The following is a 19,936-nucleotide window of genomic DNA, read 5'->3' as shown; positions in this document are numbered from 1 at the left end:
TTCTTTCTGTGGGGCCTCCTCCTTCCCTCCCTCCCTCCCACCTCCCAGGGCCGGCTTGGGCCCTCCATCCGGCCTGCATTTTTCCGGGTTTGATATCATTTTTTCCACTCTCCCGCCTGCTGCCGGCTGCCTCTGCCAACTTTCCACAAGTATAGCCCCTCCCCCATGACCACAGGCCTCCAGAGACCGCTTGGGGTTGGGGGAAGACCCTCCTCCTTTTCCCTTCCCCAGGCTGAGGCTGGGACAGGAAAGTTTGCCAACACTGCCCACCAGCAAGATTGGGGCGGGGGCAGGTCAGAGCTGGAGGACATGGTGGCTCGCCTCCCTGTGCTTTGGTGTCCTGGCAGCAGGGACTTGGCCCACGTGCGGGGCTGAGGCATCTGAGCAGGCAGCTGGACGGGGGCAGGGGTGTCAGGCATCAGGGACACAATGGTCCAAACAGTTTGCATCTTGTTCTCCTCTCAAAGTAGTGTGACACCACCTCCCCTTAGGCTGGAAACTCCTGACCTGACCCCCAAGGCCCATCCCCACCCAGACTGGATGCTTCACTCCCTCCCACTTCTCACACAGACGTTAGGAGAAGGCTGGGCCCTGGGGTCTGGTCCTTACTCTCACCGGCTGGGTGGCTCTGGGGCTCTCACTTCACCTCTCTGGGCTTCAATTTGCGGGTCCATCCTGGGGATTAATGGATTCAATTTCATGGAGTCCACCCACCCCCTTTATACTGTATGCAAAACTGTGTTTGAAAGTCCATTTCCCTGAGAGTCTATAGTTTTTTGTCACATTCTCCAAGAGAACGGTGGGAGATGTGAGGGACAAGGACGCCTGGTGTGCTGCAGTCTATGGGGTCACAAAGAGTTGAACACTAGTGACTGAACACCACCACCACCAAGGGAACTATGGGTAAGTTGGGCCCAGCCTTCTAGTCTCACAAGCCTGGATTGAATTCTGGCAACTTCACTTACAGCAGCTGTGTGATCTGCAGCATTAAGCCTTCACTGTTTGCTCCTCTGTTTTCTAGCTAGTTAAACATGGGTTGTGAAGATTAATTGTTGTGACAGCTTTGTATCCAGCCAGCTCCCAACAAACACTAGCTATTATATTGTTAGGGTGCAGGCTAAAATTCCTTTCAGAGAATATTTTGTGAATTTAAACTAAAAAATGGATTAATGAGAAAATAGGAGGTTATCACACTGAACTGTGGTTGTTTGTGCTCTACTAGGTCTCCCTCAGAGTTGTGGGGCAGGGGCTGTGCCCAGCAGTTCCGGGAGGAGCCTGAATATACAATTTGTCTGGTGATCTTACTGACTAACCCTGATACCCAGAAAGTGAAAATTTAGTCGCTCAAGAGTCCTGTCCAACTCTTTGGGACCATGGGTGGAAACCTCCAGGCAAGAAAACTGGAGTGGGTTGCCATTCCCATCTCCAGGGGATCTTCCTGACCCAAGGATCGAACCCGGGTCTCCTGCATTGCAAGCAGATTCTGGGCTACCAGGGAAGCCCCTACCCTGACACCCAGGTCAGCAGGCTAACCCAGTCTGTGTACATGGGCAAGCAGGACACAGAGACACCTGGACGAGCCCCAAAGAAGAGGTCTGGGCACTCAGACAGGAGATCCTTCTGGTCTGGTTTATTGTCGTGGGCATTTCTGAGGGTTGGCCAGAGCCCAAGGACAAAAGAGTTTTCGTTTTTTTTCTTTTTTTTACAAAAAGACACCCACCGCATAAAAAACCCAATTTAGGCTTTGGCCCCGTAGTCTGTCCATCACTTCCCTAGGGCAGAGAGGTCCGTGAAGCTGTGGCTGGGGTGATGCTCTGTCCCTTGGGGCAGCGGGCGGCCAAGACCCACGATACACACTCTAACCACCAAGACTCTGCCCCTCCGAGGTGCTAGTGGAGCCTAGAACGCACCCCAGTGTCTCATCACCCCTTGGAGGGCAGGTGGGCGACCTCAGAGCACGGCCAGGTTGTGGCAGGACTTGGAGCGGGCCTTGAGAGCCCGGCGGCGTGCGCTGCGGGCTGTCAAGCCAGCCAGGAAGCGTCGAGCACGTTGCCCCAGGCTCGCCCTTCTTCTGGGCGTGGGCGGCTCCCGGGCTGCGCAGTCCCGGCGGCGCAAGCGCAGTTGGCGCACCACGCCTTCGAAGAGCTCCGCTACGTTGTGCTGCAGCGTGGCTGACGTCTCGATGAACTTACAGTCGAAAACCACAGCGCAGGCGCGGCCCTCTGAGGGGGCGGGGTCAGATAAGCCAGGACAGAGCCACAATCGGAAAAAGGAGATAAAGGTAGCAGAAGGTGTGGTCAATTTCAACCAGGAAGCACAGTTTTTCCTTTCCCCATACCTCGTGCTCCATGCCAGGGGGACTCACATAAATCTGGCTTTGAGGAGTTAGTTCACAGGCTAGTGATTGATACTGGTAGCAGAAATGAGGCTGGGAAGACAGGGAGATTCGGAGCAGTTAGGTCCCACAGAAGAGTCTTAAATGCCAGGGAAGGGGTCTAATCTGTGCATCAGAATTATCTGGGGGAGTTTGTTAAAATGCAAGATTGCTGAGCCCAGCCACGGAGATTCTGATTCTGTAGGTGAGGCTTGGAACCTGCAATTTAACACAATCTCCTGGGGGTCAAGTTGCAGAATTTCGGGATGTCTGCTTATAAAGCATATGGTCTTCCAGCTGCAGGATGCCACTGGACTGGATATAGGGCCCTGGGGTCTAGTCCTCGGCGGCTGGTGACCTTGTGGAACTGGCTTCCCTGCCCTGGGTCTCAGTTTCCATAGTTTTCAAATTTTGCCCTATGAGTAGGGCCATTTTAAGATCTGTATCTTGGGATTTTCCCAAGGTGACACAGGGAATTATGGCAGCATTTGCCCCCTGATCTGTCTAAAGTATAAACCTCATTCCCATCCTACTAGTTAGATCATCCCAGCCCTTCTTCCTCAGCCAGGGTCTCAGTACCCTGAGAAAGACCTGTATCTGTCTCACCTGATACATCAATCATATTAAAATATTCTCCATCCCACTTTAAATACAATTTAAATATAACTTTAAACATTTTGGTTTGCAGTTGCTGGCTGAAAAATATCATGTTTTGCAGACAAAACTCTGTGAAATTTGAATTTATAATTTTCTAACTATTTTGGAGCCAATAGTTGTCTTTTTCAGGTCTCAGATGTAAGTCCTTGAAAAGTTTATAGGCACTGGGCCTGTCATGCCTGGTGAATTGTGTCTCTGACTAAGGGCACTGGGGCACATAGGGGGATTTTTAGGCAGAGAAGTGACAAAGTCCGCTCTAGTTCTGGAGAACTCTGGCAACTGGTGGGGCGAACCCATGGAATGGGGACAGAGAAGTATAGGGGTTGGCCCAGGTTAAAGTGGAGATGCCAGGATGGGGCAGAGGTTGTGGGCATGGCAGGGGGAGGGAATGTGGGGTTAAGGGAAGTGGACTTGACAGGATTTGGGGACTGGTTAGAGGGAGTGAGAGAGGAGGCAAAAATGGTTTCTAGCTTTCAGGTTTAGTCAAATAGACGTAGGATGGAGGTGACCAGGGGGATGGGGTGGGGTGGGACGGAGGTGGGGGGTGGAGCACGAGTTACTGAGAGGAAGAGCACTGGAGGAGACACAGTGACGGTGGGGCTGAGAGAAAGGCGGAGAAGGAGGGTGGAGGGCTCACCTTCCACGGAGACTTCTCGGCAGCGTGCCAGATCTGCCTTGTTGCCCACCAGGATGATGGGCACATGGTCCGCCTGATGTGTGCGCCGCAGCTGGATGCGGAGCTCAGAGGCACTCTCGAAGCTGCCCCTGTCTGCGATGGAGTACACGATGACGTAGGCGCTGCCCACCTGCAGGCACGACTCCTGGCTCCAGCTTTCATCCTGCAGGGCAGGCAATCAGAGGGTACTGAGGCCCTAGCTGAGAAAGGAAGGCTGGCATGGTCTAACGGGTGGGATGGGGCTGAGGTTTATACTTTGGACAGACTGGGGGGCAAATTCTGCCATAATTTCCTGAGTCACCTTGGGAAACCACCAATCCTCTCTGAGCTGAAGTTTCTTTGCTTGAAAAATGGCCCTACTTCGCTCCATTCTCTCGTTCATTGATTACTTCTATAGGCGGGACAGAGGGGCTTCCCTGGTTGCTCAGCTGGTAAAGAATCTGCCTGCAATGCAGGAGACCCAGGTTTGATTCCTGAGTCAGGAAGATCCGCTGGAGAAGGAATAGGCTACTCACTCCAGTATTCTTGGGATTCCCTAGTGGCTCAGATGGTAAAGAATCTGCCTGCAACACGGGAGATCTCGGTTTGATCTCTGGGTTGAGAAGATCCCCTGAAGAAGGGAAAGGCTACCTACTCCAGTATTCTGGCCTGGAGAATTCCATGGACAAGGAGCCTGGCTACAGTCTATGGGGTAACAAAGAGTAGGACACAACTGAGCGACTTTCTCACACACATAGGCAGAACATCAGAGACAAAAGATTTATTTGGTTCCTGTTCCTTCTAAGGAGCATTCTGGCTTTGCCTGTTTAGCTCTTTTGTCTCGTTTGAGGAGGGTCTGGTCTTGCTGGACAGTTCTTTTGACCTTTTGCAGTCCAGAGTTAAGAGAGAAAGGAAGGGAGAGAAGTGAGGACAGAAGGCTGTCTTCTAGGGGAAGACTTTTTCTGGATAGTCTTGGAGAGTTGGAGGAGCAACGGTGGGTGTGAGGGAAGGGTGTGGGTGAGAGGCAAGGGGCATTTTAAAAAGTGGAGTCCTTTCAAGATGTTTGACAAGGAAAGGGAAGAACTGAAATAATTTTGATATTCTGTTTTGGATGATGGTCTTTTGACAGGGACAGCACTCAGACTGAATCACCTGGGTACGAGCTTTCTAAGTGCTTAATAAGACACAGTTCCTGCCCTCCAAAAGCTCATGATCAGGAAGGGATGCTATGGAAATGGAGATATAATGCAGTGTGATATGTACGATTAAGAGAGGCATAGGCAAGTGACTGCAGGAGCCATGGGGCTTGAGGCAGGGGTAGACCAGAAGAACTCAACTGGGCAGAGTGTGAGAGGGCTTCTAAATAGACTGGTAAGTGGGGTTAGAAAGGATGAGCAGGCTGAGCAGCAGGGAAGATGGTGGGCAGGAGTGGGAGATGCAGAGTGTCGTAGAAGCCTTGTTTGTTAGGGGAAAAGAAGCCAGGAAAGTTTTCTGATAACCAAATAAAGTAGATAAGTAGGGAGGCATCGGTATCCATTACTGTCAAAGCGGGTAAGTTCTCAACAGTCATGCTGATCCTTCCCAGATAACTCTGAACTGAGTCAGACAGATGTGGGTTCTTAGCTTTGACTATGGACAGGTTCCTTTCTCTCTCTGAATCTGTTTTTTCATCTGTAGAATGAGAGGGTGGGTCTTGACCATTCATTCATTCATTGCACATATTTATTTATGAAGGATTTGCTATGTGTTAGGATCACAAAAGCTGGTTGGTACAGAGATTAGTAGGTAAGAACCCCTTGAGGGTTGATTGAAAATGTAGATTCAGAACCCCACTTTTGTAGGTTCTATTTCATTAGGTCTGGGGTGAGACTTGAGAATCTGATTTTTAATACCCTCCAGGTGACCCTGATGGACAGCAAGGCTAAGGTACTACTGGTTGAGCCAACAGTCCTCCCAATCCTGTCAGATTTTGCCTCTCTGACATAAAAAAATATCATCTAACCCAAGGATGGAAAGAATGGATGCTTATTTCAATAAGGCTGATGCTGCATGGACCCTCTTTGGGAAATGCCTTCACAGACACTGGCCAGGGAATCTGCAGGGAAACCAAAGACCAGACGAGAAGAAAACACTTTCTTAGGCCACACAACAGTTGGGCGTAGAATTCCAATTCCTGCCACCTAGTCCAGTATTCTTCCTACTCTGTCTCCCACATGGGACTCTTAGACTGATCACTCTTCTTAAGTCCCTGGACTCTGCCCCATAGGATTCTCAACTGTATCCAAAAAGTGGACCCTCTCCAGACACCAGTCTGTGAGCTCCATGAGGCCAGAGGACTTGTCTGCTTTATTCACTCCTAGGTCTCCAGTGTCCTGGCCCATGGCATATATCCACCAATGTTTCTTTCTTTCTCCCTCCTTCCCTCCTTCTCTCATTCCTCCCTCTTTCCTTCCCTCCCTCTATTCTTTATTTAATAAATAGCTTGGGGTGTGAATCAGCCACTGGATCCCCAAGGCTTTTCACTGGGGCAGAAGTATATGGGACCCCGAAGGCTGCCGCCACCTGGTTGACCCCAAGGCTGGCCATGTGCAATGGGGCTGCAGGGACCCAAGATGAGACCCTGGATGGGCCTTGCACACCTGGCTCTCCCCTTGCCTTGGTTGAGGTGTGGACCAACCAGTATTTCTTAATGAACAAGTGAAGGAGTAGAACCTTGGATGGAGGTTCAGAAGGTGATGCTCCCAGTGGGGATAGAAAGGGGCAGTCCTAGTGCATAAGAACACAAACTTGGATTTCCCTGGTGGTCCAGTGGTTAAGAATCCACCTGCTAATGCAGGGGACACAGGTTTGATTCCTAATGCGGGAAGACCCCACAGGCTGAAGGGCAGCTGAGCCTGTGTGCCACAACTACTGAAGCCCTTGCACCTACAGCCTGTGCTCCACAACAAGAGAAGCCACCACAATAAGAAGCCTACTCACCGCAGTGAAGAGCAGCCCCATTCGCTGTAACTAGAGAAAGCCAATGCACAGTCAAAACAAATAAATAAACAAATATTTTAAAACGAGTGCAAACTCTGGGGTCTTATAGATCTGAGTTTGAATCCTACTTGCTATCTGAGAACTTTGGACATGTTACTTAACCTCTCTGAGCTTTTGATTTCCTCATCAATAGAATGAGAATCAGAAGTACACTCACTCAAGTTTTTGTCTTGACCGAATGTCATAATATATATGTCTAGTGCTTAGCACTCGGGGCTAACACTCAAGAAGAGGGTGTTCCATCAGTGTCAGCCGCTCTTAGGAGAATCATCATCATTATTATGATGTTCATTTGGACCTGGGTTTCCTTTTATGCTGGGGAAAAGGAATTGGTCCCATAGCTCCTTCATCCCTAAATTTGGGCCCATCACTGGAGCTGTCAGCCATTTTTGTCAATGACCCAACACTGTCCCTCCCACTCTGTGGACAGGGCCTCCCTGAGTGTTAGGGGAAGGGCCTACCCCTTAGAGAGATGGGATCCAGGTGACTTTTGGATCCTTCTCTTTGCTTAGTTGTATTTCTTCAGGGTTCTACAGTGAGCATACCTGTATAGCAAGAAGAAAAGAACTCCCAACAAGATAAGAAAAGCATATTGGGAACATGTCCTTGCCTGATGCTCTCTTCCTGCTTTGGAATGGGCTAGCGAGGGACATCCTTGATGTCCTTTTTTTCACTAGCTACCAAGTTATGATTAATAAGAATTAACTTTATTGCCAGTTCTTCACTCATTTCACCAATTTTTTCATGCTCCAAACTGTGCTTATCTCTGTGAAACTGCATACTGCTGCTACTGCTAAGTCACTTCAGTCGTGTCCGACTCTGTGCAACCCCATCCCTGGGATTCTCCAGGCAAGAACACTGGAGTGGGTTGCCATTTCCTTCTCCAATGCATAAAAGTGAAAAGTGAAAGTGAAGTCGCTCAGTCATGTCTGACTCTTCGAGACCCCATGGACTGCAGCCTACCAGGCTCCTCTGTCCATGGGATTTTCCAGGCAAGAGTACTGAAGTGGGGTGCCATTGCCTTCTCCGTAAAACTGCGTAAGAATGTTTGAAAAAAAAAAAAAACAACTAGCTGGTAAGGAAGGCAGGAATGATCCACCCATTTATCAGGTGAGAAAACTGAAGCTCAGAGAGGGTAAGCCAATTGCAGAACGCCTATGTGTAAGACAAAGGAACTGCAGTGTGGGGGGGTGTTCCCTCCTCTGTGCAATGTCAGTGGGTGAAGTGGGATGAGGGTGCTCATGAGAGGAGGTTTGCAGGGGTAGAAGCACATCCTGGGATGCTATCAGGAGGGGATGAATAGACTGAGAAAAGAGGGTCAGGGTCATTAGGTTCTTCTGGCTTTGGTTGGAAAGGCTGCTGAGGAGCTGTGGGTTTGGGTACTGCTCACAGCTCCATGAGGAGCTGAGGATGGGCCCTGCCGCATCCCTGCTCTGGGTGTCCTACGAGAAGACAGGAGTCTGGTACTAGCCTCAGCACTGCTGCTCGGCTTGGTCGCTCAGTCGTGCTGGACTCTGTGCGGCCCCAGGGATGGTAGCCCGCCAGGCTCCTCTGTCCATGGGATTCTCCAAGGCAAGAATACTGGAGTGGGTTGCCGTATCTCCAGGAGATCTTCCTCAGCACCCTCCCCCCAAATCCTGCCTGCTGTGCCATACCAGCTTCTCAGCCTCCCAGGTGTCCATGACCAGCAGCGTGGTGTCCTCTCCATCCACTGTGAGTGTCCTCTCGTACACATCTTCTGCAAAAGAAGAAAGCCGGGTTTCAGGGAGGAGACACAGGCCTGAGGATGGGTGTAGCCCTTCCTAACCCCTCTTTTCTGTCACATCGCACCCTCCACTTCTCCTTGAAGTGTTCACCATACTTGTTTGACGTCTGTTCCTTCTGATGGGTCAACAAGCACCAGGAGGAGTCCTGGCTCCCCCGGTCCCAGCACAGTACCGGGTACATAGTTGGTGCTGAGAAAGCTTTTGTTGGTTTGTTTGACTGAACAGATGTGGAGCAGTGGGGTTAAAGTGGGGCTGGGAATTCTCCCAGTCCTGCTCCGTCCCTGGCTTAGTGTGTGCTTCAAGAAGGTCATGTCCCTGTCTCTAGACCTCCGTCTTCCCATCTGTTGTACATAGCGGTGTACATGTATAGGCCTTTCATACAAGTTCTCACTCTGCGCGACCAAGGCTGGAGAAAGGGCCTGGTCAGAGTGTCTCCACCTCATCTCTGTGGTTAAGCCTCCCCTCCCCCTGCCCACTCCACACACACACTCATCCTGGGTCCATTCCACCAGCCCTGAAGGGATCCATCTTCATTTCTTCTGTCCTGTCCCCGATCCCCATCATCCTGGAACCCCCAAGCCCTCTTAGTTCACTGCGCCTCTTGGGAGTAGAGGAACCCAGGGCCCAAAACTTAGAATCTGGTAATTTCCATTTGGGGCAGGATTTCAGTTTGGCTGCAGGTCATGATGGATATGGATGGCTGTCTGTGGGGCTGGTAGGGTCTGAGAGTTGGGAGAAAGTCCACTGTTTCTTTATAACTGGGACTTGTGGAACTCAGAATTGCTTCCCTTACGACATGAAAATGAAGCATACACCTCTCAGCCATGAGAAGTTAGTAAACTTCTCAGCCGCTATTCAAGGAATTCCCCTCCTATAGATCTTTGTGCGGTTTATGCCCTGCACAGTTCTGCTGCTGCTGCTGCTGCTAAGTCGCTTCAGTCGTGTCAGAGTCTGTGCGACCCCATAGACGGCAGCCCACCAGGCTCCCCCGTCCCTGGGATTCTCTAGGCAAGAACACTGGAGTGGGTTGCCGTTTTCTTCTCCAGCTGCACAGCTCCAGGGGGCCTCATTCACTTCCCAGCTTGGGTGAATGACGCCCCTTAGGGTTGAGCAGGGCAGGAGTTTTACAGCAGTTCTTGGCAGCCTTGTGTCCCAGATGACAGGGATTTGACTCCTTTGACCAAAACCCAGCCCAGCCCACAGGCTCCCTACCTCCCAGCTGTTCGTGGAGGTCCCTCTCTTGCTTCCCTGCAAAGAGACTGGCCAGACTGGTCTTCCCGACACCAGGATCTCCGAGCAGGACCACGCGATAGAGGGCCTCCCAAGAGCTTTCAGAGTCGCTGGATTCAGAGGACCAGCCGTTGGGGGCAGGTGAAGGTTGCCAGGTAGGGGCGTTGAGGGAGACTGACTGGCCCAGTCGGGGATGCTGGGACTGTGTAGAAGGTGCTGTGCCCAGAAGGCCAGGCTGGTGGCTCCGGGCGGACAGAGGCAGTGGAGTGCTGGCTCGGCGACGCAGGGGGGTCTTTGCTTCTTGCTGAGTATTTAGGGTCATCCTTGGGAAGGGGGGTTTCCTTCCTTCCTTCCTTCTGCAAGAAGTGGGAGTGGGTGGTGAGCCAGGTGAGGTGCTCTGAGCCCCTTCTGTAGAGTCCTGATGAACTGCTGCGCGGGCTTCCTCCAGAGCCCTTTCTTGTTCGGATGGGAGGAGGCGGCACCCAAGATCCTCCAGATGGGGGCTTTCTGGCTTCAGGCCCAGAGTGAACTTGGGTCAGGCCAGGAGGGGTGAGTGCGCGTGAACACACACACGCACACACACCCAGAGGCCACTTTCTATGCTCTGAGGACAACCCACTCCCCCCAGACACACAGGCAGAAGGGCAGCAGGGAGACAGGATGTCCACACAAGCATGCACACAGAGCTGCCCCCTGCATTCAGAACAGGAGACCCACGTACATGAAAGACCCCCGAATTGCCCCCTTCTCCGCTTCCCCACGGTTGGATTGGGGTTGGGGAGTACAAGGAGAGTTGAGAGCCCCTTGGTTGGGGGCGGGGTGGGGTGGGGTGGGGAATTCACTTCTGTGGCATCCCAGGAGAGCTGAGGAAGAGGCCCGGGAGGACAAATCCGTACTGCCAAAGACTGGGGGTCTGGCGGGGGCGGGGGGGGGGGGTTCCGTCCGGCTGAAACCTGAGAGCCCCGGTGCCATGGGAACAGCGTGTCCGGCCCGCCCCCTCCGTGAAAAATTCAGGAGCGACTGGCACGACGGCCTCCAGCTGCTGTTGGAGGGCGGGGCTCGGAGGCAGCCAGACCCCAGGTCTGGTGACAAGAAGGGGTCCCGGAGGGGAGCGCGGTGGGTGGAGAGGAGACCCACAGAGCCCAGGAGGGCATGGTATTCCCAGAGTCCGAGCTTCCCCAGTCTCGAGGGTCCTGGGTGTGAGTCTCCAGATCCCAGGAGGGTTCCCAGGCTATCTAGCTCTCCCGACCCCAGAATCGGGGATCCTCACCACGGGGGGCGGGTTCGAGGGCCCCCTCCTCCTCCCAGCTTGCGCAGCAGAACCCTTCCGCCCGCCTCCCCCGCAACCGACGCCTTGGAGAACTCCGCTCCAACTCGACTAAGTTGGTGGCGGGCTGCGTGGGCCTTTACCTTGGAGTGGGTAGGGATCCAGGGTCCTCGGCGGCCGCAGCTGCCGGGTGCTCCAGGCTGTACCACTGCCTCGCCGCGCAGCCCCTCGGCCGGGTCCCGCCCAGCCGCCCGGGCCGGGGAGGAGCCGCGACCCCGCCCCGTCCAGCCCCGCCCCATTAGGGCAGCCCCGGGGTCTCCGCCCCATGTCTTTGGCTGCTGAATGAGTTTTTGCAGAACTCCGCTGACCCATCGATTTAAGTTCCTTGCCAGGGAGCGGGGAATAAGAGAGTGCAAGAACACAGGTCCCAGATTCCTGAGCCTGGATCCACTTTGCATCCGCATCTATCCACTCCATCAATGGGGTGACCAACTCTTTGTTGTTGTTCTCGGTCAGTTGCTTAAGTTATGCGGGACTCTTTGCGACCTCATGGACTGTAGCACGCCAGGCCCTCCTATCCTTCACTATCTCCCAGAGTTTGCTCAAATTCATGTCCAGTCTGAGGATGCTATCTAACCAGCTCATCCTCTGCCGCCCCCTTCTTTTTCGTTCAGTCTCTTCCAGCATCAGAGTCTTTTTCCTATGAGTCCACTCTTCATATCAGGTGACCAAAGTATTGGAGCTTCAGCATCAGTCCTTGCAGTGAGTAATCAGGGTTGATTTCCTTTAGGATTGACTGGTTTGATCTCCTTGAAGTCCAAGGGACTCTCAAGAGTCTTCTCCAGGGCTTCCCTGATGACTCAGTAGAAAAGCATCTGCCTGCCAAGGCAGGAGACTTGGGTTTGATCCCTGATCTGGGAGGATCCCACATGCTGTGGAGCAGCTAAGCCCATACACCATAACTACCGAGCCACCATGCTAGAGCTCACAAGCCACTGACCCCTGATGCTCCCCTGCCCTAGAGCTCATACGCTGGAACAAGAGAAGCCTCCACAGTGAGAAGCCCATGTACTGCAACTGGAGAGTCGCCCCTACCCACTGCAACTAGAGAAAAGCCCTTGCAGCAACTAAGACTAAGCACAGCCAAAAAAAAAAAAAAAAAGTCTTCTCCAACACCACAATTCAAAAGCATCAATTCTTCAGCTCAGCCTTCATTATGTTCCAGCTCTCACATCCATACATGACTACTGGAAAACCCATAGCTTTGGCTATACGGTCGTCTAGTCTTCACAAAAACCCTTTGGGAAACTTGTTAAATATTCGGATTCCTGGTCCCACCATGCAAGGAAGACAGATTCAGCAGTCCTGTAGAGAGGTTTGAACATCTGCATTTTAAACAGATGGCTAACTGAGCCTGATGCAGAGTTCATAGACCCCACTTTGAGTAACTGCTTTGGATGGAGAATTAATTTTGGAAGGGGGCTGGGGGGCAGAGGGAGCCCAGGAATTCTGCCCTGCAGGGTTTTGAATGTCTTGTTTTGATCATTCAATCATTCAACAAATTCTAAAGTAAGCGCCCCTTATGCAGCTAGGGCTGTTCTGTGCCCAGAAGAATGGTTGTCCCCTACTTGATGAATATTTACTGAACCTTTTAAAAAAAGTATTTATTTATTTTTGGTTTCGCTGGGTCTTTGTTGCTGTACATGGGCTTCCTCTAGTTGTGGAGAGTGGGGCAACTCTAGCGGCAGGGCTTCTCTTGTTGCAGAGCATGGGCTCTAGGTTCCCAGGCTTCAGGAGTTCCAGCTTGAGGACTCTAGAGCTCTGACTCAGTAGTTGAGGTGCAACTCAGACTTAGTTGCTCCGCAGCATGTGGAATCTTCCTGGACCAGCGATCTAACCTGTGTTGCCTGCATTGGCAGGTGGATTGCTAACCACTGGACCACCAGGGAAGTCCTTACTGAACTCTTGTGCTGTGCCTGGCATGGTTTGAGCACGTTGCCTAGATTATTAGCTCACTTAATCCTGATACCACACTACAAGGATAAACATAGTGTGGCTTACCTGGGCCTGGCACTCAGATCTCTGTGTACTGTCCCTTTCTATCATGGTCTGTGCTCCTCCCCACCCCCTCCAGTTTTCCTAGGCCTGTAGGAGGAGAAAAGTGACATTGTGAACTTCGTATAGAAGAGAAGTTGCCTGTAGGAAACTTGTGGTTTGGCCATCCATGGGTCTTTGAGCAGGGTGCTTCCTTTTAGGTTGTGATAGACTAGGGTAGGTATGCCTGTGGACCCCATACAGACCAGGCTGTGCCTGTAGGTAGACCTCATTGTCATGGCTGAGGGGGTCCAGGTGTCCAGCTCAGGGCAGCTCCCACAGCAGCCTGGCAGACTCGCTCAGCCCCTGCAGGGCTTTGGGCAGATGCTGAACTGTGTCCCCCCGCCCCCTACGCCTGGTTTCCTTCTGTGGCTTGGCCCTCTAAACTTCCCTTTGCTACCTACAAGATGGGCTGTGAGTGGTGTAGCATTGTTTGGGAGTAACACAACTTTTAAAACATTTATTTATTTATTTGGCTGTGCCAGGTCTTAGTTGTGGCCTGCAGAATCTTCCATCTTCATTTCTTGTGCCGTTTGGGATCTTTAGTTGGGTCCAAATGCTAAAGATCCCGAGTGGCACAAGGAATGACAGCATTCTGGCTTGGAGAATGTATAGTCAGTCCATGGGGTCGCAAAGTCGGACACAACTGAACGACTTTCACTCCCTGGCCAGGGATTTTTTTTTTTAATTGGGGTAAAACTCATTTATTTATTTTTAATTGGAGGATAATTGCCATACAATGTTGTGTTGTTTTCTGCCGTACAACAACATGAATCAGTCATAATTACATATGTGCCCTCCCTCCTGAGCCTCCCTCCCACCCCTAAATCTAGGTCGTCACAGAGCACCAGGTTGGGTTCCCTGTTGTTATATAGCAACTTCCCACTAGCTGTCTATTTACACATAGCAGTGTATATATGTCAATGCTACTTTCTCTATTTGTCCCATCCTCTGCTTCCCCTGCTGTGTCCACAACTGACCAGGGACTGAACCTGGGCCCCCTGCAATGGGAGTTCGGAGTCTTAGCCACTAGACCACCAGTGAGACTAGACCAGTGGGAGTGAGACAACTTTGAGTCCCATCTCTGCAACTCTATTGCTGTATGGCCTTAGGCAAGTCACTTCCCTTCTTTGGGTTTCAGTTTCTTTATTCAAGGGCTTCCCTGATATCTCAGTTGGTAAAGAATCCGCCTGCAATGCAGGAGACCCCAGTTGGATCCCTGAGTTGGGAAGATTCACTTGAGTAGGAAGAGGCTACCCACTCCAGTATTCTTGGGCTTCCCTTGTGGCTCAGCTGGTAAAGAATCTGCCTGCAGTGCGGGAGACCTGGGTTCAATCCCTGGGCTGGGAAGAACTCCTGGAGTAAGGGAACGTCTACCCACTCCAGTATTCTGACCTGGAGAATTCCATGGACTGTATAGTCTATGGGGTCACAAATAGTCGGATATGACTGAGCAACTTTCACTTCTTTATTCAAAACTATGGTCCGAACAGGTTACACTGTTGCTACAAAACTTAGAGTTGTCTACCAAATAGAAGCCTGAACTTGGCATTCAAGGCCCATTGTGCTCTGGCTCTAGTCCTCTCTGCAGCGCCATTTCTAGTCTCTCCGAACAAATCCTTTGCTTTAGCTAATACTCTTTTAGCCACATTCTGTTCCTTCAGACTAGAATACCCTTCCCTCTACTTATCTTTCAAGATGCAACTCAGGTACCTAGGTACCAGGCACTGTTATGAGCTCTGTACATGTATTATCTCAGTGGTCCTCAAGCTTTCAGTTCAATTCAGTTCAGTTGCTCAGTCGTGTCCAACTCTTTGCGACCCCATGAATCGCATCACGCCAGGCCTCCCTGTCCATCACCAACTCCCAGAGTTTACTCAAACTCATGTCCACAAGCTTTAGTGGTGCATAAATTCACCTGGAGGACTTGTTAAACCATAGCTTGCTGGGATTCACCCCCAGAACTTTTGATTCACTACATTTGGATTGACCTTGAGAATTTGCATTTCTAACAAGCCCTGGGTGTTGCCCCACCTCTCAGGTGGGGAAGCTGTCCAGGTTCGGACCCCAGGACATTGCTTCAAGACATTCTGTCCCCAGCTTCAGAGCTCAGCAACCTGCAGATGGTATGGTTGATCAGTTCCCCACATAGCTGGCTAAGATCCAGCTAAATCCTTGGAACCACAAGGCCTCAGACTCCCACTTAGGTCTCCTGCTGCCCACACCCCTGCCTTTATCTGCAGCCCAATAAAGGCTGATCCACAGGCAGCAAGACTTAGCGTGCGTGGTTCCTCTTCTCTTGTGCTCCCCACAGTGGTCCCCTGCCCCCTCCAGCACCCTGTGGCCATGACACAGCGGCTTCTGCTTCTTGTGGCTCTCCTGGTCCTGGGTCATGTGCCGACAGGTAACATCACCTGTGTGTGTGTGTGTGTATGTGTGTATAGAAATGAAGGACAGATTCTCAGCTGCTGGGGGATAGAGGGGGCCTAGATCAGTGTTTAAGTTCTGGCCTCACCACTGACTTTGCTGGGCAGTTTAGAGTGAGTTGCTAAATCAGCCTGCACTTCAGTTTCCTCAGTTTAAAAATGGGATTCACTCAACAAATATTCATTATGAAAATATTTACTGTGTGCCAGGCACTATTATGATTTCTGGGAATCAAGCAGTGAAAGCAAACAATGTTCTTGCTTTCATGGAGCTGATATTTTAGTCAGTCGAGATGGAAAATAACCAAATAAACATATAATATGTTAGGTAGAGATAAGTACTATGAAGAATAAAAGCGAGACAAGGGGCAATGTGTCAGGTGCATGGGGAGAGTGATGGAAGCGCTGATGGGGTGGTGAGAAGGGGCTCTGATCCTTTTTTTTAAAAAACGCTTTTTATTTTGGAACATTTCAAGTTTACATGAAAGTAGCGAGAGTATACAATGAACACGGCAAGTTAAAAATCTGTTTATTATGGAAAAATTTAAACTTATACAAAAATAGAAAATAATGTAGTGTTTTTATTTATTTATTTATTTTTTTTTCTTTTTTTTCTTTTTTTTTTTATTATTATTATTTTTTTTCCAGTGGGTTTTGTCATACATTGATATGAATCAGCCATGGATTTACATGTATTCCCAATCCCGATCCCCCCTCCCACCTCCCTCTCCACCCGATTCCTCTGGGTCTTCCCAGTGCACCAGGCCGGAGCACTTGTCTCATGCATCCCACCTGGGCTGGTGATCTGTTTCACCATAGATAGTATACATGCTGTTCTTTTGAAATATCCCACCCTCACATTCTCCCACAAAGTTCAAAAGTCTGTTCTGTATTTCTGTGTCTCTTTTTCTGTTTTGCATATAGGGTTATCGTTATCACCTTTCTAAATTCCATATATATGTGTTAGTATGCTGTAATGTTCTTTATCTTTCTGGCTTACTTCACTCTGTATAATGGGCTCCAGCTTCATCCATCTCATTAGGACTGGTTCAAATGAATTCTTTTTAATGGCTGAGTAATATTCCATGGTGTATATGTACCACAGCTTCCTTATCCATTCATCTGCTGATGGGCATCTAGGTTGCTTCCATGTCCTGGCTATTATAAACAGTGCTGCGATGAACATTGGGGTGCACGTGTCTCTTTCAGATCTAGTTTCCTCAGTGTGTATGCCCAGAAGTGGGATTGCTGGGTCATATGGCAGTTCTATTTCCAGTTTTTTAAGAAATCTCCACACTGTTCTCCATAGCGGCTATACTAGTTTGCATTCCCACCAACAGTCTAAGACTGTTCCCTTTTCTCCACACCCTCTCCAGCATTTATTGCTTGTAGACTTTTGGATAGCAGCCATCCTGACTGGTGTGTAATGGTGCCTCATTGTAGTTTTGATTTGCATTTCTCTAATAATGAGTGATGTTGAGCATCTTTTCATGTGTTTGTTAGCCATCTGTATGTCTTCTTTGGAGAAATGTCTGTTTAGTTCTTTGGCCCATTTAATGTAGTGTTTTTAAAAGAACGCTTTTTATTTTTAGAAATTTTCAAGCATAAATTAAAAAAATAGTATAAAAACTCGCTTGTATCTATCACCCAACTTCAACAGTTATCAACTTGAACCTGTGCTGTTTTGTTATTCACCTGCTGCCCCTTCCTCAGTGAACTATTTTGAAGTGAATTTCAGATCTTTTATGTGGGGGAAGCATGAGCAGAGATCTGACTACAGTGAGAATACAAAGGAGATCATTGCAGGCAGAAGGAGCAGCAAGAACCAGGGAGGCAGGAGGCGATAGGTGTGCTGGAGGAGCGGTGAGGAGGCCAGGGAGGCCAGGGAGCGGAGCAAAAGGAGAGAAGTGGAGAAGGGTGAAGTCCAAGATATGAGTAGGGGACAGCAGATCATAGAGCAGAAAATAATAACCTCTGTATCTCAGGACTGTTGGAAGGTTGAAATGCAATGATATGTGAAGAGCAGTTGTTGTAGGAACTGACCTCACCTGAGAGTCAAGGTCTTGAGTTCTGGTTCCAGACCCACCACTTACTGGTGAGGAGAAGTCGGGCAAATCCCTCCCCTTCTTTATCTGGAATGAGAGGGGTTGACCAGAGTGAGCCCTAGGTGCTCCAGCTTTCTAAGCTGTCATACTGATAAATCTTTCCATTTATTGAACATGTACTGTGTGCCTGACACTGTACCCTCTGAAAGGGGGGTGTACAGATGAAGAATCTGAGGCCAAGGTCACTCATCTGGGAAATGGCATAGCTGGGATTTGGACCCAGGGAGTCTGAGCTGGGTTCACACCAAACTGTTAACCATTGCACTGCATGCCCTCTTTGGAGTGTGGGTTCTTTGTCTCATAGACATTTTGATACCAGCTCTGTATCATTGTAAAATTCTCTACCTTGGCAGGACGTGATGGGCTGAATAACACTTATGGGTAGGCCCAGGGGATCATGGGAGGATTCCTTGGGATGTCTTTTAATCCTGGGAGAGGCAGACAAGCTTCCCCCACCCCCCCACCTCCCACTCAACCCCAGTTCTGAGTTTCTGGGTCATATATCTGGAAATAGTGCTGTAACAGACCCATCTAAGTGGTCCTCCTTTGTCCTCACTTCCCATACCTGTCCTAATTGCATCACAGCACCCTGATCACTTATTTCAGGACACATACTGCAACTCTACTTATTGTATTTATTTGCTTGAGTTTTAATCCCCTTTTCCCAGTTGACTGAAAGTTCCCAGTGCCCCACGTTTGCTGAATGAATAAATGAAGGAGCTGCCCCTCGTCCCCCCATGCTGTGACCAAAGACCTTTGGAAGGGATATTGACCCAAAGCCTTAACTTTTTCATGGCCCATTTTTTTTGAAATTTCTTCATTAAATCTTAACATTAAACAGGTCACTATGTATAAAATACAGTTTGAATAATGGTTGCAAATGTGGACTCTGGAGCCAGATGACTGTGTGACCTTGGACAAAGTTGTTAACCTGTCTGTGCCTCAATTTCCTTACTCATATACTGGGAATATAACAAGACAAACTGTAATTGAATACTACTGTTATGAAAAGTGCTTAGAGTGTATTTGGGGTGTGGGTTAACATGGACGAGAAATTCATCTTTGACTTGTAACCAGTGGTCTGAATTGTGACGAATGGGTTAAACTGGACTGAGATCTGTGGTTTAAATTGTAACAGGTTGTCTTATCTATGACTCGGTGGTCTAGCCTGTTACCTCTAGTCTGACCCTTGACCTATGGTCATAGCTCTTGTTCTGTGGCTCAACTTATGATCTGAAGGCTGCTCTATGACCACAGTCTAAGAGCTAACTGGTGGCATGTGTTCAACCTTGTGGCCAGTGGTCTAATCGGCGACCCTGTTCTGTAGTAATATCTGTGACCAGTGATCTAACCTGCACCCCCTGGGTGGCTCTCTGACCCTGGGCCCTCCTCTGCATAGGGAGAAGTGAATTCAAACGGTGCTGGAATGGCCAAGGGGCCTGCCGGACTTACTGCACGAAGTATGAAACCTACATGCACCTGTGCCCAGATGCCACCTTGTGCTGTCTGCCTTATGGACTCAAGCCTGTCAAGACTGAAAAGGTTTAGCTGGTTCTGGGACTGATACCCTTGCCCTCCAGTAAAATGCAAGCTGCCAGCTGTCTCCTGTTGTCATTGCCTCGCCACCCCCAGGGCTGGAGTGAGGGGTCAGGGAGGTCCACAGTGTGGGAGGGATGGAAGGATGGTTGATGGAGGGAAGTGAATTGCCCAAGGAGAGTGGGCACTAATAGCCACTGAAAATGGTTCCGGTCCAGCCTGTAACACTTTCACTCTAACTCCAGAAAAATTACTCAGCTTCCATAAGTCTTTCCAGATTCTTCGTCTATAAAATGGGGATAATGATACTATCAGGAGGTTAGGAGTTTATAGAAGGGATGGAAAAAAGAAAGGTAGAGTTAAGAGTAATGATAACAGGAATTAAGTAATGGTAATAATTAGTAAATAATAGAGTTAACAACAAGCTTCTGGTGTTCAGAATGGGATAGTACATTTGGCTTGAAGGACAGAGCCTGCTGAGAGTGAAAGGATTTTTCTATGTTCGTTTATCTTCTACGTTAATATTTCAAGAGTCTGCTCAGATAGAAAGGACCATGAGGATTTTGTGAAAGCAAAGTCCAATGCAGGGGACACGGGTTCATCCCTGGTCAGGGAACTAAGACCCCACATGCTGCAGGGCAAAAAAGCCCAATGAGCTGCAACTAGAGAAGCCTGAGTGCCATGTACATGCAAGACTCAGAACAACCAAAAACGATAATAACAATAATAATAATAATAAAAACCAAGCCCCCCCCCCCCAAACCCCTAAAGTACTTAACCTCAGAAG

At 49.7% G+C, this 19,936-nt stretch overlaps 2 protein-coding genes across 2 annotated transcripts; one reads left to right on the top strand and one right to left on the bottom strand.

Annotated features, from left to right (window-relative positions):
• Positions 1-1,614: 1,614 nt before the first annotated feature.
• Positions 1,615-11,286, bottom strand: REM1 (RRAD and GEM like GTPase 1). The gene is made up of 5 exons (XM_043883123.1): positions 11,132-11,286; positions 9,704-10,077; positions 8,381-8,463; positions 3,669-3,870; positions 1,615-2,222 (listed from the first exon to the last, which is right to left on the bottom strand). Exons 2-5 carry the CDS (start codon positions 10,041-10,043, stop codon positions 1,951-1,953), a joined length of 897 nt encoding a protein of 298 aa, XP_043739058.1. The 5' UTR covers positions 10,044-10,077; positions 11,132-11,286; the 3' UTR covers positions 1,615-1,950.
• A 413-nt stretch (positions 11,287-11,699) lies between these two features.
• DEFB124 (defensin beta 124) lies at positions 11,700-19,198 on the top strand. Its single transcript, XM_043883140.1, has 3 exons — positions 11,700-11,750; positions 15,397-15,486; positions 19,013-19,198. Coding segments are annotated over exons 1-3 (240 nt in total). The 5' UTR covers positions 11,700-11,749; the 3' UTR covers positions 19,162-19,198.
• Positions 19,199-19,936: the final 738 nt, after the last annotated feature.

This window comes from Cervus elaphus, chromosome 23, assembly GCF_910594005.1.
Source record: "Cervus elaphus chromosome 23, mCerEla1.1, whole genome shotgun sequence".
Classification (NCBI taxonomy): domain Eukaryota; kingdom Metazoa; phylum Chordata; class Mammalia; order Artiodactyla; family Cervidae; genus Cervus; species Cervus elaphus.
This window is presented reverse-complemented; position numbering and strand designations above follow the sequence as displayed.

Bases quoted from the DNA above. Each gene is read 5' to 3' on its own strand.
- DEFB124 (XM_043883140.1), top strand. The intron at 15,487-19,012 runs GTAACATCACCT...TCCTCTGCATAG, and splicing joins CCTGGGTCATGTGCCGACAG to GGAGAAGTGAATTCAAACGG.
- REM1 (XM_043883123.1), bottom strand. From the start codon at position 10,043: ATGACCCTAAATACTCAGCAAGAAGCAAAGACCCCCCTGCGTCGCCGA. The intron at 3,871-8,380 runs GTATGGCACAGC...CCTGCCCTGCAG, and splicing joins CCTGGGAGGCTGAGAAGCTG to GATGAAAGCTGGAGCCAGGA. The intron at 2,223-3,668 runs GTGAGCCCTCCA...CCGCCCCCTCAG, and splicing joins CCGAGAAGTCTCCGTGGAAG to AGGGCCGCGCCTGCGCTGTG.